General features: G+C 34.1%; 1 protein-coding gene across 1 annotated transcript; it reads right to left on the reverse strand.

Moving 5' to 3' along the window:
- Nucleotides 1–43: 43 nt before the first annotated feature.
- On the reverse strand, nucleotides 44–14,154 carry LOC128221461 (gamma-glutamyl hydrolase-like). The gene is made up of 10 exons (XM_052930070.1): nucleotides 14,081–14,154; nucleotides 11,026–11,107; nucleotides 7,891–8,002; nucleotides 5,392–5,442; nucleotides 5,132–5,216; nucleotides 4,632–4,770; nucleotides 3,644–3,750; nucleotides 3,312–3,405; nucleotides 2,876–3,013; nucleotides 44–2,563 (listed from the first exon to the last, which is right to left on the reverse strand). The coding sequence occupies exons 2-10, from the start codon at nucleotides 11,105–11,107 to the stop codon at nucleotides 2,433–2,435; spliced, it is 939 nt and encodes a 312-aa protein (XP_052786030.1). The 5' UTR covers nucleotides 14,081–14,154; the 3' UTR covers nucleotides 44–2,432.
- Between the last annotated feature and the right edge of the window lie 75 nt (nucleotides 14,155–14,229).

The following is a 14,229-nucleotide window of genomic DNA, read 5'->3' on the forward strand; positions in this document are numbered from 1 at the left end:
ACAGAGATATTTTAATGGATGTATAAAAACACAAATAACCATATCAGTATTACTTTTAAGAGAATTCTAATTCAGTATTTTATTATCAAATTCATCACAGTTAAATACATAAGCATAAATAACAATGCAATACTATTTTCAAGTGAAGAGAGTATACAAGAAAATATAATATTGTGAATGAGATTGCTTAAAAAATAAAATACAAACCTATTTTCATGTGCATAAATATTTCATCATTGCTAAAAATTACCATTATATACAATCACAGCTCAAGGGTTGTTTTGGATTCATGGTTTGCTGAAGTACCCTATTTTCTTGGAAGTCATATTCTCGAGGTAGTCAGCAAAGTCTGACTTGGAATATAAAAACAAACCATAAACAAGTTTAATGAAAATCCATTAAGGGGTTAAGGAGATATGGCGTTAACATGTAATCAACACTTCAAACCTGAATGATGTTGATCTATTAACTTGAACAGTCGTGTTTGCAGTGCAGGTTTCTTTAAGCCGTGTGAATGTGGTTAACACTATTGTTGCATGAAAATCCTGAAGGGGCTTAGAAGTAATGGAGCAGACATGAAATCTATGAATAGAACCTTTGACCTTAACATGTGACCTTTACTTTGAGCAAGATGCCAGTAATGTGGGCTCTGCATATTGTCTCGCTGTAGTAAAGATTTTCACTGTGTTTCATTAAAATCCTTCCAAGGGTTACAGATACTGAGAGAACAAAAAGCCTATGGCTTGAAATTGTGGCCTTGTACTGTGACCTTGACCTTAAAGGGGCTAGACCCCAGATAATACAATTGCAAGAAAAATAGAAAATTGTGAAAAAATTAGATAAAATTGCCCTAGATGTGTACAACGCATTGAATCACATGTATGTATCACATCACATACGACACATAAATTTTGCGCAATTTTTGTGCATTTTTCCAATTTGAAATTTACATGAGTTGTCAACCATGTAAATCCCAGTACTTTTAAAAATAGCGTCTGTATATATTCATCTGAATTCATAAACAGATATTATTCAAACCGGGAAACCATTATGCGCAATTCTAAACAGGGTAACAGATGAGACAGCAACATTTATTATTTTAAACCATGTAAAGTGATGTATTATCGGTCTTCTAGTAGCTCGCATTTACAATTCTAGGTTTGTTTGGAGGAAATACTGTATTTTTGCAGATTTTTGGACCATCTGGTGTCATGACCTTTACAGCTTGCACATCGGTAATAAGGGTTATGCATGTCATCTCCATATTGGTAACATTTGACACTAGCTTCATGACATTCCTTCAAGGTGTAGAAAAGATACTATAGAGAAAACAATAAATCTATGGCTTGAACCTTTGACCTTGACCTATACTAATGCACCAGTCAATTGTAACCATGCCCCCCCCCCCACCCCCCAGATCCGGGGAATAGTGGAGACTTGACTTTCAGTCCAGCCAAGCCCAGGTAAAATCCCCTGCCTGTGGGGACGAAATGCTGGCAAAATCCCCGCAAAATGCCCCCTCACCCCAGGGACCCTAGGTAATGCCCATTCCCCACTATTTTGGGCATGAAGACAAAACCACAGCATTCACCTGGCACTGCAGGGTCACCTAGGAGGTAAAAACATGGCACATTTCCTCAGCTATCCCCGTTATATCCCTGAAAGTAGGGGGGCCGTGGTTACAAATGACTGGTGCATAAGCGGACACAAGAGCATAACAGATGGATTGGCATATACACTAAAACACAATATATCTTCCAATGCATAGCTTAAGAGGTGGGAATAAATAATAGTTTCGGCTTAAATAGACACATATCACAGACTATATACCAGAAGTTTTAAACAGAATATCATAGACACATGCATGGTGTTTCATATCTGTTCCCATTTGTAATGCTGGAACTTTTTATACAGACAAGCATATAAATAATCAGTTTTCATAATCTTATTATGTACACACAAATGTTTTGATTGATGTGTTATACATACGAGTTACCTTTACAACGTAACTAACACTACAGTATGCTTTTTTAATAAATCAGTTTAACTAGATACCTTCCAAATGACATCCCTTTTCCACAATTAACCAATGCTAAATGGTGTAACAAATATTAGCAATTCATTTCAGCACACAAAAATAACGAAAACAATTTGCCTTCCTGAATTTTACCTCCACAGATAAAAAAACCCTTCCAATTCAGAACAATAAAATTCAACATACTACTATGTATAAGTGGGACTTTCTGGCTAGTTATCAAACTTGTCTGAGATATTTTGCCCATAAAAATGGCATTCAAGTTTGGTGATGATTGGCGCACATTTGGTAAAGCAGACAACTTTTAAAGTTTTCCAAATATGTGTCTAATCACATGATAGGTATATGCAATTGTTAAGGTCTGATTGTTTTAAAATATTCACAATTAAATTCAGCTCTAACTTTGTGTTAAGTTAAAGAAGTACTCTAGTTCGAACGTAGCATCCTTGAAGAACCGGGGTTTATAGTTGGCAATCATTGAGGCTATTTCCTCGGTTTGATTGGTGAAATGGTTGGTGCTTTTTCGAGCTGGAAATACAACAACTGCTGATATAGTACCTTAAAGTATGTAGCTTTGTTTAATTAATAATTTAACATCAACAATATAGGCAAAAGCAATAACTCATTAAAAATCAGCAACTGTGCTGTCAGACCAAAAAAAACTTCTTGCATACTTACCGGTAGTTAAGATTGCTAACTTGTAAAATACTTCAGTTTGAAATATAAACTTAGAAATTGAAAATATAAAAATATCAATTTCAAACCAAAATGTGAAAATTCTATTTTTACTTTTTGTTAAAAAAATAGCTCAATAGAACAATAAAATACAATACAACCTACCTTCTCCAACAAGAAAGTTGGCAAAGTATTCCCCGACCCTGACAGCCTCTGGCCCATGGTTGATATGGTAATGCATGTTCCATAGAAAGCTGACCTTCTCCGGATGAAACTGAACACCATAAAATGGGTACTGCTTCCCTGTAAGATTGACATGGTAGCTGTGATATAATGTATAATTTTCCATAGACATGGTACAGTATATGTGCAGGATGGTAGTGCATTGGAGTATTGCCCATCTGATCATAATGTATGATCTGCCATAGACATGGTACAGTATAAATGAGGGATAGTGGTTGATAGGAGTAATGCTAATTTGATCATACAGTATACTTTATAGAAAATTTCAACCTCAACATCACCTGTTAAGCTTATGATGGTGAAACAGTTTGTAAACCTAGGAAAGTAACTTCTTCAATTACTGGTTAAACCATCTTACCTTCAAATGATGAGACAAATATTTTGCCATAAATATCAACATTGGTGGAGAGGACGTTGTAGAAGTTCTTCAGGTTTTTGTTTAAACTCATTGTCTGAAAAGCGAATGAAAAATGACATTTATATGCATTATGCTTCAGTAATACTACTACACTTAATTAATAAATGTTGAAAAAATAAAGGTAAAAAGAGGTTCTACTTCAATTACACATTTTAAATTTTTATTTAGAAGCCTACATTCATGTAGAATCACATGTAAACTGAAAGAAGTAGCTTCTTCATGCGAATTCTATTTTTGTGTATTCCATTATTCAGCAGGCAAGTAAGAATTACCTCTGGAGTGATGCCGTAGTTATGGAAATTCTCTGTGACATTGAGGGTGGACAGGTAGTTGTACACATCAGCTGGCAGGCTGCCATACAGACGACTGCTCTTGTAACCTGCACATAAAATAGTACTTGTTCTACACAAGTTTATTGACAATCAAGTATATATTTGATGTTACAGACTTTAAGTTATCAAAAACTGGCACAATTATCCACAAAATGACACCAAGCTTAAGACAACATTATGTCTTTGTTCTTTAAAAATCAGTCTAAATTACCACTAAAATCAAATTTGAATTTGTGAAATAAAAGTTTTAAAATAAAGAAACCGAATTAAAACTGTATCAAGTCTCATTACGATATCCTTCATGTTACAAACTATATTAAAACTACTGTCAATTGAAGGCATAAATAAACTTAGTTCTAATATGTCAATTAGGGTTTTATTGATTTCAAAAAGTGGTTGAAAATTCATAATTGTTGTGTAAGTACTGGGAGTAGGATCCAGATAAGTATCATGTCAGTTTCACAAGTAGAAAGGAGAATTCATAAAATATAATAGAAATTAAAAGAAGATAACAGCAATAGATTGTGGTACCCACCAAAAAAAAATGTTAACAAGTTAAACTGAATTTGAAACAAAACTGAACATTTTTTCCATGAAGTAAGCATATTTTACAATAAACTTGTGTGTCAGTTTCTGTTGTGGCCTTCCCCCTTTCGTCAGTGAACATTATGTAGCATATTTGCAAAATAGTTACGTAATTGCAAAGCTCATAAAGCACTTGTCAAAGTTGCCCATTCTTCTAGAACATCTCGCTTAAGCTCTCAAAGACTGTGCTGAATTTTGCGCTTACAAAATATGAATTTTATCTTCTTTTTTTTATTAAGGATATTCCGACCCATTTTAAAAGAAATAATGCAACAAGACAACTAGACAAGATATTTTTTACTTAAAATTATTAATTGAAAATTAGAACAGTGTGCATTAATACCGTTCACAAAGTTAAGGGGCAGTGCCTTATCCCAGACTGAGGCGTTGGTCATCAGATTCTGGCCAGCAGTCAGAACTGTCAGCAACTGGAATCCCATGCAGGTGCCCCACAACGGAAAGTAACGACCAGCATTATTTGCCTGTAGGGGAATATCATGCATGCATATATAAATTTGAAACACATAACAAGTTTTGTGATGTCATTCATCAAGTTTTAAAGAGTAAGTTACAATATATCAGTACATGTTAATATTCATTATCACAGAAGAAGGGTCCTAAAAAACATAATCAGCATTTCCATAACACCAAATTTTCAGTAACTGTTTTTAGCTTATAACGCTAAAATTCAAAGTACAAATGTGCATTGGAATTTTGGAGAATCATAATCAAATTATTTTGAAATAAATAAAGTACTAGTACTGCATATAAACTTTACTTACAAAGCACTGGTAATATAATACAAACAAAATTTTGGAAAGAATAAGATTGGGCCAACTCTACCTGTATGGCTAGTTTGTATATGATCCTGGCTGCTCTTGCCATCTTGGACGTAGTCAGGCTGACACCGCCGCCTGGAAACAGCACTCTGGAAACATTCATAAGCTCAACTATACATATACAGAAGTCTCACAGAGATAAACAACTAGAAGTAAGATAGTCATATATTAAATGACATAATTTATTATGAAAAATAGGAAACAATAAGATTGGTGCAAAAGTTATTAAGCCCTCTCAATAAAGCAATTATGAACAAAACCCACCCATTGATACTGTTCATAAGGTGTTCATAGTACTCAATCTCTCTGTCAACACTGGAATGAGAAATACACAAATAGTACAAGTACATGAATATATGAAGCTTATTCAGAATATTTTTTAACATTATTGTTGCTTACTTTCAAATCGTTATTGCTCTGAAAGTTTAATGGAGATATTTGTGATCTGCTTGCTATATTTCTAACAAAATTTAAGACAGCTTTTTCAGCTGTTAACACTTATATTCATTCATCAAACATTTCATACTAAAGGTTAACAATGGTGTGGTTTATCATGTTGTAAACTTTAAGTATGTTCTTAACAATCAGCCAAATATGTTTAATATGCCAGAAAGACCATGTCTCTACTGTTATGCTTCTAGACATTTGCAGATGAGGATGTGAGGAGCACACATCATTGTCAAACCAAATAAATATCAATTAAAATGTAAAAAGAGTCAAACTGTGTTGAAAGTGGAATAATTTGTATGATTATTATAGCAAAAACAGAAATAAGTCATCTGTTTTTCATTCTAAATGAGCAGAACTCTGATTTTCTGGGATGACTGACAACGTAATCAAAACCCCTACCACCATGTTTTGTTATTGGCGCCGCACTGAAGTGCGCGCCTATTATGGAATGGGAATTTATTTTAGTTAGTGGTGGGAGCGGTTTTTAATTTGATTGACAGTTGGGTTTTATTGTTATTTTATTATGATTAAAAAATGCAAATAGATGGCGATTGCATGGGTGTTAAAAATGGTATTTATGGTTGAATAGATTGTCTTCAATTTATCTTCAAAATATTATTTTGGAAGAACGACAAATAAGTTTAATAACTGTTCCTGTTTCGTATTCGTTTTCTGATTGGTTACCTGTAATCATGTGCCAGAAATGTAAAATGTATGGACCGGTAATTATGTGAATGGGAATACTTATGTTTTATTTTGTTTTGTTATGTTTACTGCATTGATAAACCATGAGGTAAGCTGTTTTCTTTAATTTAATCGATTTCGGAATAAAACGTTCACCTAACTTTATTTGTTTATGTGTTGAAAGTGACATTAGTAAAATTTCATTACGATTGCCCCCGAGTTGTTATATTTTTAGAACACTACACAGTGCGCACAAAACGATTGGTCGAGTAAGTAATGTGATAGATGTTTTCTCGGGAACTTCCTAAATCTTACGCTTTTATGATTCAGTTTAAATAATAATGGCTTTTGAAGATTATTGTTTTCATATAGATTTCCTGTTATATATATTGTTACTATTTATGTTTGCAACTTTTAGACGAAATTATTAAAATGTTTATTAAAGAACTTCAAAAATTGGTAAATTGTTATTTCATATCATCACCCCTTCATGATAAATCCCCAATATTTAAAGAAAAAACTTATTCTTCCCTTCAAGTTGTCATTCCAGCATGGTGACGTGCCCCCCCCCCCCCCCCCCACCATGATAAGTACTGCAGTGTACAAAGAAACAAAAACTCTATTTAAGCGAATTGCACGGAGTTATTCCCTTTGAACCATTTCCTGTCTGGAGCATAACTAGAAAACTACCGTATTATATCATGTATAGGACGCTAGCATAGATAGGACGCAGACAAAAAAAATAATTGAGAAAACGGGTAAAAACCCTTAATATATAAGATAGGACGCATCGGAAAAATGTCAAAATTGGAGTCGAAAAATTGAGGTTGGTAAAGTATTTATAACATATATTGAAGTAAAAAACAAACAAAAAATTGTATATAAGGCATATTTCGATAACTATCTTGTGTATTTCGATAATAATCATACTGTTTGGAATTTCATTTAACATCATTCAATGGTAAAGCGCAATGAGAGGAAGTGCAGTGCACAATATCTATAGCTGTATTTCAGCTAATCACAGATTTTTTGCCCTTTGCTGCTTTTTTCTGACCAGAGCATTTCTTTAAAACTACTTATGGTATTGTATTAAAAGTTGTACATGTATAGGTGGCAATGACAAAAATAATACAGTGCACAAGCACCCTAATCCTGGCATGTTAATTAATGTACCACCCCTAAAGAAATTTTCAACTTGAAACTCTAACTTCAACTTTATTGCTTTAGCTTATGTTGTTAAGCAGAATACTACAAATATTTTGAGAATTACATGGATGCAGTTCGATGCACCATAATATGCTTGTTGGCCTTGACTATTCCTTATTTTTCAACATATAACAAATGCATTTACTATTAAACGGCGCCCTTTGATGCTTTGCATCAATGGTCTTTCTTGTGCTTTAAATATAAAGTTGCTTAATGACGAACATAGGGCTTCCTTACTCAAATATACAACAATTCATGGGCAAATTACCTATACTATGTAAGACTCTCTTAAAAACATATGTAAGACTCACTTAAAAACATGAGGCAATATAAACTCCATTTAACAAAAGTCATTGATAATAAAAATAATAATAATAATCATAATAATAGGTGGCCTACAAAAAGTGTTTTTAGGCCACTTACAAGACTGGAACCCCTCGCGCACCACCCATCTCTATGTACTGGAAGTAGTCAGCTGGGATGAAAGTATCCCCATACTTCACACTCGACTGGGAGCTTTCTTGGGCCAACACACCTGCAACACAATTCAAAAAGTATGAAGAAGACCAACGCTATGTCCTTTAAACAAGTTTGTAAACCATCATTTTTGCGTTTTTAAATGCTTGGGAAATCATAATGGCGTTTTCTGTTTTTTAATTTGTGTAATTAGGCAAATACACTGCTTATCTGGAGCTGTGACAATTTTTTTTTTTTTTTGCAATTTTCTTTGCTATATTTTTATTATGTTTTTTCCTTTTTCAAGGCCCTCAAACTACCAGCCAAATGATGCTACGCATAACTAGAGCAGTCACACGCGTGACCTATACTGCAAACAACCTCCTGGAAAAAGGAATGGTAAACATTGGTTTTTTTAAAAAGGGGCCATAACTCTGTCAAACATAGGTGGATTGTTATTAAAGTTGAAATTGACCAATAATCAATACAAATAGTGTTAAACCATGTCATCTGAACAATGATTTTTTGCAAACTTTAAAACAACATTAAAATTAGTAATTGACCAAATCTGTACTTTATGGTGTTAAACATGTGTACCAAAAAATATTCAAAACTGTCATGAGTTAATGCACTGACAACACGTTTTTGGTAAATCCTTAAGTTGAAAAGGGGCCCATAAGTTATCTTTCGGACAAAACTAACAGACTGACAGAAAAAATAGCTAGTCCTTACTATATACCCCCAAACATTGTCTTGTGGGGGTTTGCTTTAAATCAATTAAGCATCAACTTATTGAATAAGAGCATCACCTGATGATTCTAAAAAAAATAATGCAAAACATAATGGTTAAAGCTGTAAACAACTAGAACTGTAAGCCAAAGGCTAACGAATACCCCCCAACCCTTCCCTGTCTAGGTTGTTTGCCCTGGCCTTAGTTATGGTATCATTAGAAAGCACAAGGCAATACATTTATTTAGTTTATTTAGAATACCTATTACATTGAAAAATGACAAAGGAGTAGGCCACCAAAGCGAATATTACCCCACTCCCACCCACTTCAGGGGAGATAACAAACCTGTTTCTCTCATTTTCACCATAAAGGGGTCATGATGAAAAATGACAAAGGAGTAGGCCACCAAAGCGAATATTACCCCACTCCCACCCACCTCAGGGGAGATAACAAACCTGTTTCTCTCATTTTCACCATAAAGGGGTCATGACTCCTGACAGGATATTCCAAAATGAAGGTGGACGGGTGAATTTGACAGTCTGCCAACCCAATTTCTGTTTACCCACCCCCACCACCTCCCCCCCACACATGAGTACCAAGGAAATAATACAGGTGCACAAAATCACATATACAAAGGGTCACATCATGGTCATGGATAGCTGAAAGTTTGAGAAAAATATATTGAAAAATGACAAAGGAGTAGGCCACCAAAGCGAATATTGTAACAAATTTAAGGCCTGTATGCACCTAACTTCAGGACTTTTGATGGTCTTTTTAAGGACAAAATCAATTAAAGGTCTTTTTAAGGCCATGCAAACATTCTGATTAATACAGGTGCACCAAATCACATATTCAACAGTTCATATCATGGTCATTGACATCTGAAAGTTTGAAAAAGATTTATAGAAAAAATGAGAAAAAATGACCAAGGATTAGGCTAGACAAAGCTGTATAATTTTTGCCTATTTTAACTTATTCAGGGGCCATAATTGGAAACATGATCATGTGATTCCAACCACAATCACAGGGGCAAATGTTCTCACCATGGCTAAAAGTTTGAAAAAGATTCATTCAAAAATGACGAAGGAGTAGGACGAACAAAACTAATTTTACCCAATTTAACTCATTAAGGGGCCACAACTCCACTCAGGATCATGTGACTCCCACCAAATTCATGGAGGCAAAGGTTTACATCATGGCCATTAATATTTGAAAGTTTGAAAAAGATTTGCTCAATAGCTTCAAAGAAGAATCCTGGACAAAGCTAATTTTGCCCAATTTAACTCATTAAGGGGCCACAACTCCACTCAGGATCATGCGACTCTGACCAAATCCACGGAGGCACAGGTTTACATCATGGTCATTAATATTTGAAAGTTTGAAAAAGATTTGTTCAATAACGACAAAGATGAATCCCGGACAAAAAAAACGGACGGACAGACGGACAGACAGACGGACAGACGGACAACCCGATTCCAGTATACCCCCACCCAAACTTTGTTTTGGGGGGTATAATGATCAAATAAGAGAAGCTTTATTTTTTATCAGTTCTCAATCTTCAATGCAGGTTTAGGAAAGAAACATTGCAATATCAATGGTACACAAACCCATTCCTAAATGGAAGTACATGGATTTATACATGTTTAAACATGCCACATTCATGAGAAGAAAACCTTTTGATAGAGAGGTCATCTTTCGAAAGGACAAAATACATCCAAAGTATGCAAATAAAAGTCTCAGATTTGATTGAATTTTACTGTTCATCGACAGTAAATAAACACTTTTATCTAATATCATACAATAATTTGATACTTAAAGTAACTTTCTTTTTAAAATCATTTAAATTATGTTGGTAACGAAAACTTTGGTAGCACCATTGCAGCAGTACTCAACTGTAATAAAAATACAATTACAATTCCTGACACATGTCATTTTTACCTTTAGAAATGAGCTTATTTTATGGTAGCACTGTTCTTCCCTCATGGAAACCAGCATTGCTACACTTCTGCCTTCCGAGAATTAAATTCTTAAGATAATCAAATATTTCTTCTGTTTTCATTGGAACTTTTACAATGATTATAAATATATACATGTACGTGCTCAATACATTTGGCACATTAAACCTAAACCTACTTCAATAAAACACAGCTTCTAACATTTCATGTAAAATTCAAGGTATCTAAATTCTTCACTGCATGAAACAATGCGCCCTTTATCCATTTGCAATATGTCCATCTTTTGCTACTCACGGCCTTGTTTAAAACCTGCCTAAAATCCTAAGCATAGATTCAAGAAATTTGCTGTTCTAGAGATTTGGTTAATTGTAGGAGTAAAAGACAAAGACTCTGTTACAGTAATAACATTATAAGTACCTATAATGGGCCTGTAGTTAAGATCGGCCAAGTCAACCTGGAAAATGAGCACCAGCAAACCAATGATGGACAAAAGCTTCATCTGAAAAAGAGATAAAAACTAGATGCTTAATAGCAACATGACGAATCCGTTGAAAGAGCCTTTGACAAAAACATAATGATCTTCCATAAAATTGTAATACAGAATAACATGAAGTCTAACAATATGTTGTACATGCAACACTACGCCTCAGCATGGTGAACCGCCATGGCAAGTTTTTTTAAAATCCTATAAAGCATTGTAAAGATAAGGTTCAACCCAGACCAGTCCTATCAACAGTACTCATTTTGACATTTAACCTCTAAGCATGACTTTGACCTTTGAGGTACAGACCAAGGTCTTTGGCATGACACGCCATCTCATGAACCTTCATGGCAAGTTTTTTTTAAATCCTACAATGCATGGTCAAGTAATAGACTGGACAAGGAGCATTTCAACCTATGACCTCTAACCATGACCTTGACCTTTGAGGTATAGACCTGGGTTGTGTGAGTGATACAGCCCAGACAAATTCAATCTGGACGAATGGTTGCACGCACACACACATGCGCATTATCAGAACAACTATGTTTCGCTCACTGCAAGCAATCAGGAGAAAATGATATGATAAAAATTACAGTCAAGTATATAATGTTATTCTATTTAACAAAAGTTAAAACTCTTAAAAGCCTAACTTCAACAGTCAATATTCATTTAAGGTAATGGTCCTAATTGATATTCAGTAATCAATCATTGTTATAAAACCTGATTGTTTTAATGGCATGGTATAGTTTCAGTATTGCACATTTTGAAAAGTTTAACATAGTGACAAGATAGCTTACTTAGTAGCACTTCTAGCTCATAATCTTGGGGGTCAGTAGTACAAGCTCCACACTTGGCACATCTTTTTTAAACAGGTAAATTGTTATTGCAAGGACTATTAAAAAATATATAAACTTTCTTTACAACATATCAAAAGTTTGACGTTCTGTCGTAATATTTCAGGAGAATATAAACTTATCTATTCTTTCAAAGAAACTGCAAGAAAAATAGGTAGGTTGACAAAATGCACACCTTTTGGTGTTTTCTTGAATGTTTTAAGTTTAAAAGAGGCATGTATCGGAATTTTTTAGCCATTAAACTTATATACATGTGTATAATGCTAACAAACTTTGTAACAGGATGGACTTATTCATTATTAGTTAAATGTTAGAACAACAAACAGAATTTCTGACAGTCCAACTTTTTAACAGGTCTAAGTGAGTGCCGATATGAATAGATAATGGAACAAGAACTTTTTGTATATTTTATTTCAAAATCTCTTTCTGTATAGTTTTCTATGCAACAGTGCTTTAAAATTACATACTGGTAAATTTTTAGAAACACCACTTAAAATATTTGTTTAATGTTAAAATTTGAAACGGTCATAAACAACACCTCCAGGTGCAATTTATATGAAACACATTTGTTTTTAATGAGCTATTACAAAAATTTGTGAAATATAGAGAAACTGGATAGTGAGTGGAACTGCTTTTCTGTGAAAATATACATATTAAACAAGCAGCTTTCTTGCAGACATCTAGAATCACTTAACCTCTATTTCATAAGTACATATTTTAGCAGCTTTCTTTACAGGTTATCAGATCAATGTCACGACGACCTTGACCTTTGACCCATTGACTTCAAAATCAAAAATCATTTGTTGCCTACCAAGTTTGAGGTTCCTGGGCCTAAGAGTTATTAATCAGAAGCCCTGGGGACTGACGGAGGGCAGACAGACGGTCCAATTACTATTTGCTGCACTTCAGGGCCATAGTTTCCAGTAGAAACACATTTTCTTATCATTAAATGATCTGCTCCAATATGTATTAGAAACTTAACAGAAAACACAAGAAATATTGATTATATCTAAATAATTTTGGTTCAGATTCTTTGCCTGCTCCAAGCCCATATTCACTGACGTCATTTTCTTTTTCTTCCAAATAAAGGCCATGCCTCAAATTGAGTAGTCTCTTGCGAAGCTTGTGCAAGTAAAACTCGAAATTTACAGTTAAAAGTTAAAATCACTGTAACACTGGTATTGTGCAGCAAGGACTTAAAGCCCTCTATATTAGCTGCAACAACTGTATCTGGGAGTGAGTTCCATTGTTGTAAGGTGCTAGGAAAAACACAGGATTGATGTATCAGGATCCTTGAGTGTTGGACCAGGAATTTCATGCTGTGACCTCACAGTAGACAAATGAAAGCCGTGACCATGTAAGTTTCAATCGGAATATCTATAAGCTGAGAACTATTTGATACATCTCAAAAACCTTGGCCTTAAGTCGTCGTTGTTGTAGTGATTCCCAATGTATTTGGTTGAGCACTACTCATTTTACGATAATCGCCAACTATATATATATCTAGCCACTTTTCTTTGTACTTGTTCTAGCTTGTAATATTACAGAGACTAAGACAAGTTTTTAAAGGTTACAGAGGTGTCGGGTCAACTCTGCCTAATTACCTTTTCAGTCTGGTCCAAATCGGCCTAGTCCTTTTCGGCCTACTTTTGATAGGAAGCATGCCTATGAAATGCTGATTGGTATTAGGTTGTTCACAACTAATTTATGGATTAGTTAAAGCCGTTAATGTGTTAAAGTAAATTCCGAAAACACCTTTGTCAATTGAAAATTTCAAAGGATGTTAATGATGTTTATAAATATATTCATTAAAAATAATTATATTGCCTTATTACTAAAAACGTTTTGAACCACACGTTTTATAATGATGTTTAGTACCAATACCGTATTCATAATGCTATGTTTGATGAAAGATTTGTGCATAAAAATAAAGTGGTTTGGAATACAGGACATAGGGACATATTTTATGAGAATTTACAAAACAATTCTCAGTTATTTAACAAAATAAATACTAATTTGTTGTCTGGTAATATGTCTCTTGATGAATGTATGGAAACATTTTCAAAGAATGTGCCACATATAACCATTTTAAATTGTTGTGTTATTAAAATCTTAAGAATGCATATAACTTATTCACCTTTATAATGAAGAATAACGACCAGGAAGAAAACAGTCTTTCCGGAGAAGGACACTAATCCAAACCGAAAGTAAAAGAAGGCAAATTTGGTTAATACGATTTTTTTTTTACATTTTTGTCATATAAATAAAATTTAGTCATCAGATGAT

The sequence above is a fragment of the Mya arenaria genome, chromosome 2 (assembly GCF_026914265.1).
Source record: "Mya arenaria isolate MELC-2E11 chromosome 2, ASM2691426v1".
NCBI classification, from domain to species: Eukaryota; Metazoa; Mollusca; class Bivalvia; order Myida; family Myidae; genus Mya; species Mya arenaria.

Coding starts and splice junctions, on each gene's coding strand:
- LOC128221461 (XM_052930070.1), bottom strand. CDS start 11,107: ATGAAGCTTTTGTCCATCATTGGTTTGCTGGTGCTCATTTTCCAGGTT. Junction 3,406..3,643: donor ACTACGGCATCACTCCAGAG/GTAATTCTTACT, acceptor TTCGCTTTTCAG/ACAATGAGTTTAAACAAAAA. Junction 2,564..2,875: donor CAACTTTCTTGTTGGAGAAG/GTAGGTTGTATT, acceptor TTGTATTTCCAG/CTCGAAAAAGCACCAACCAT.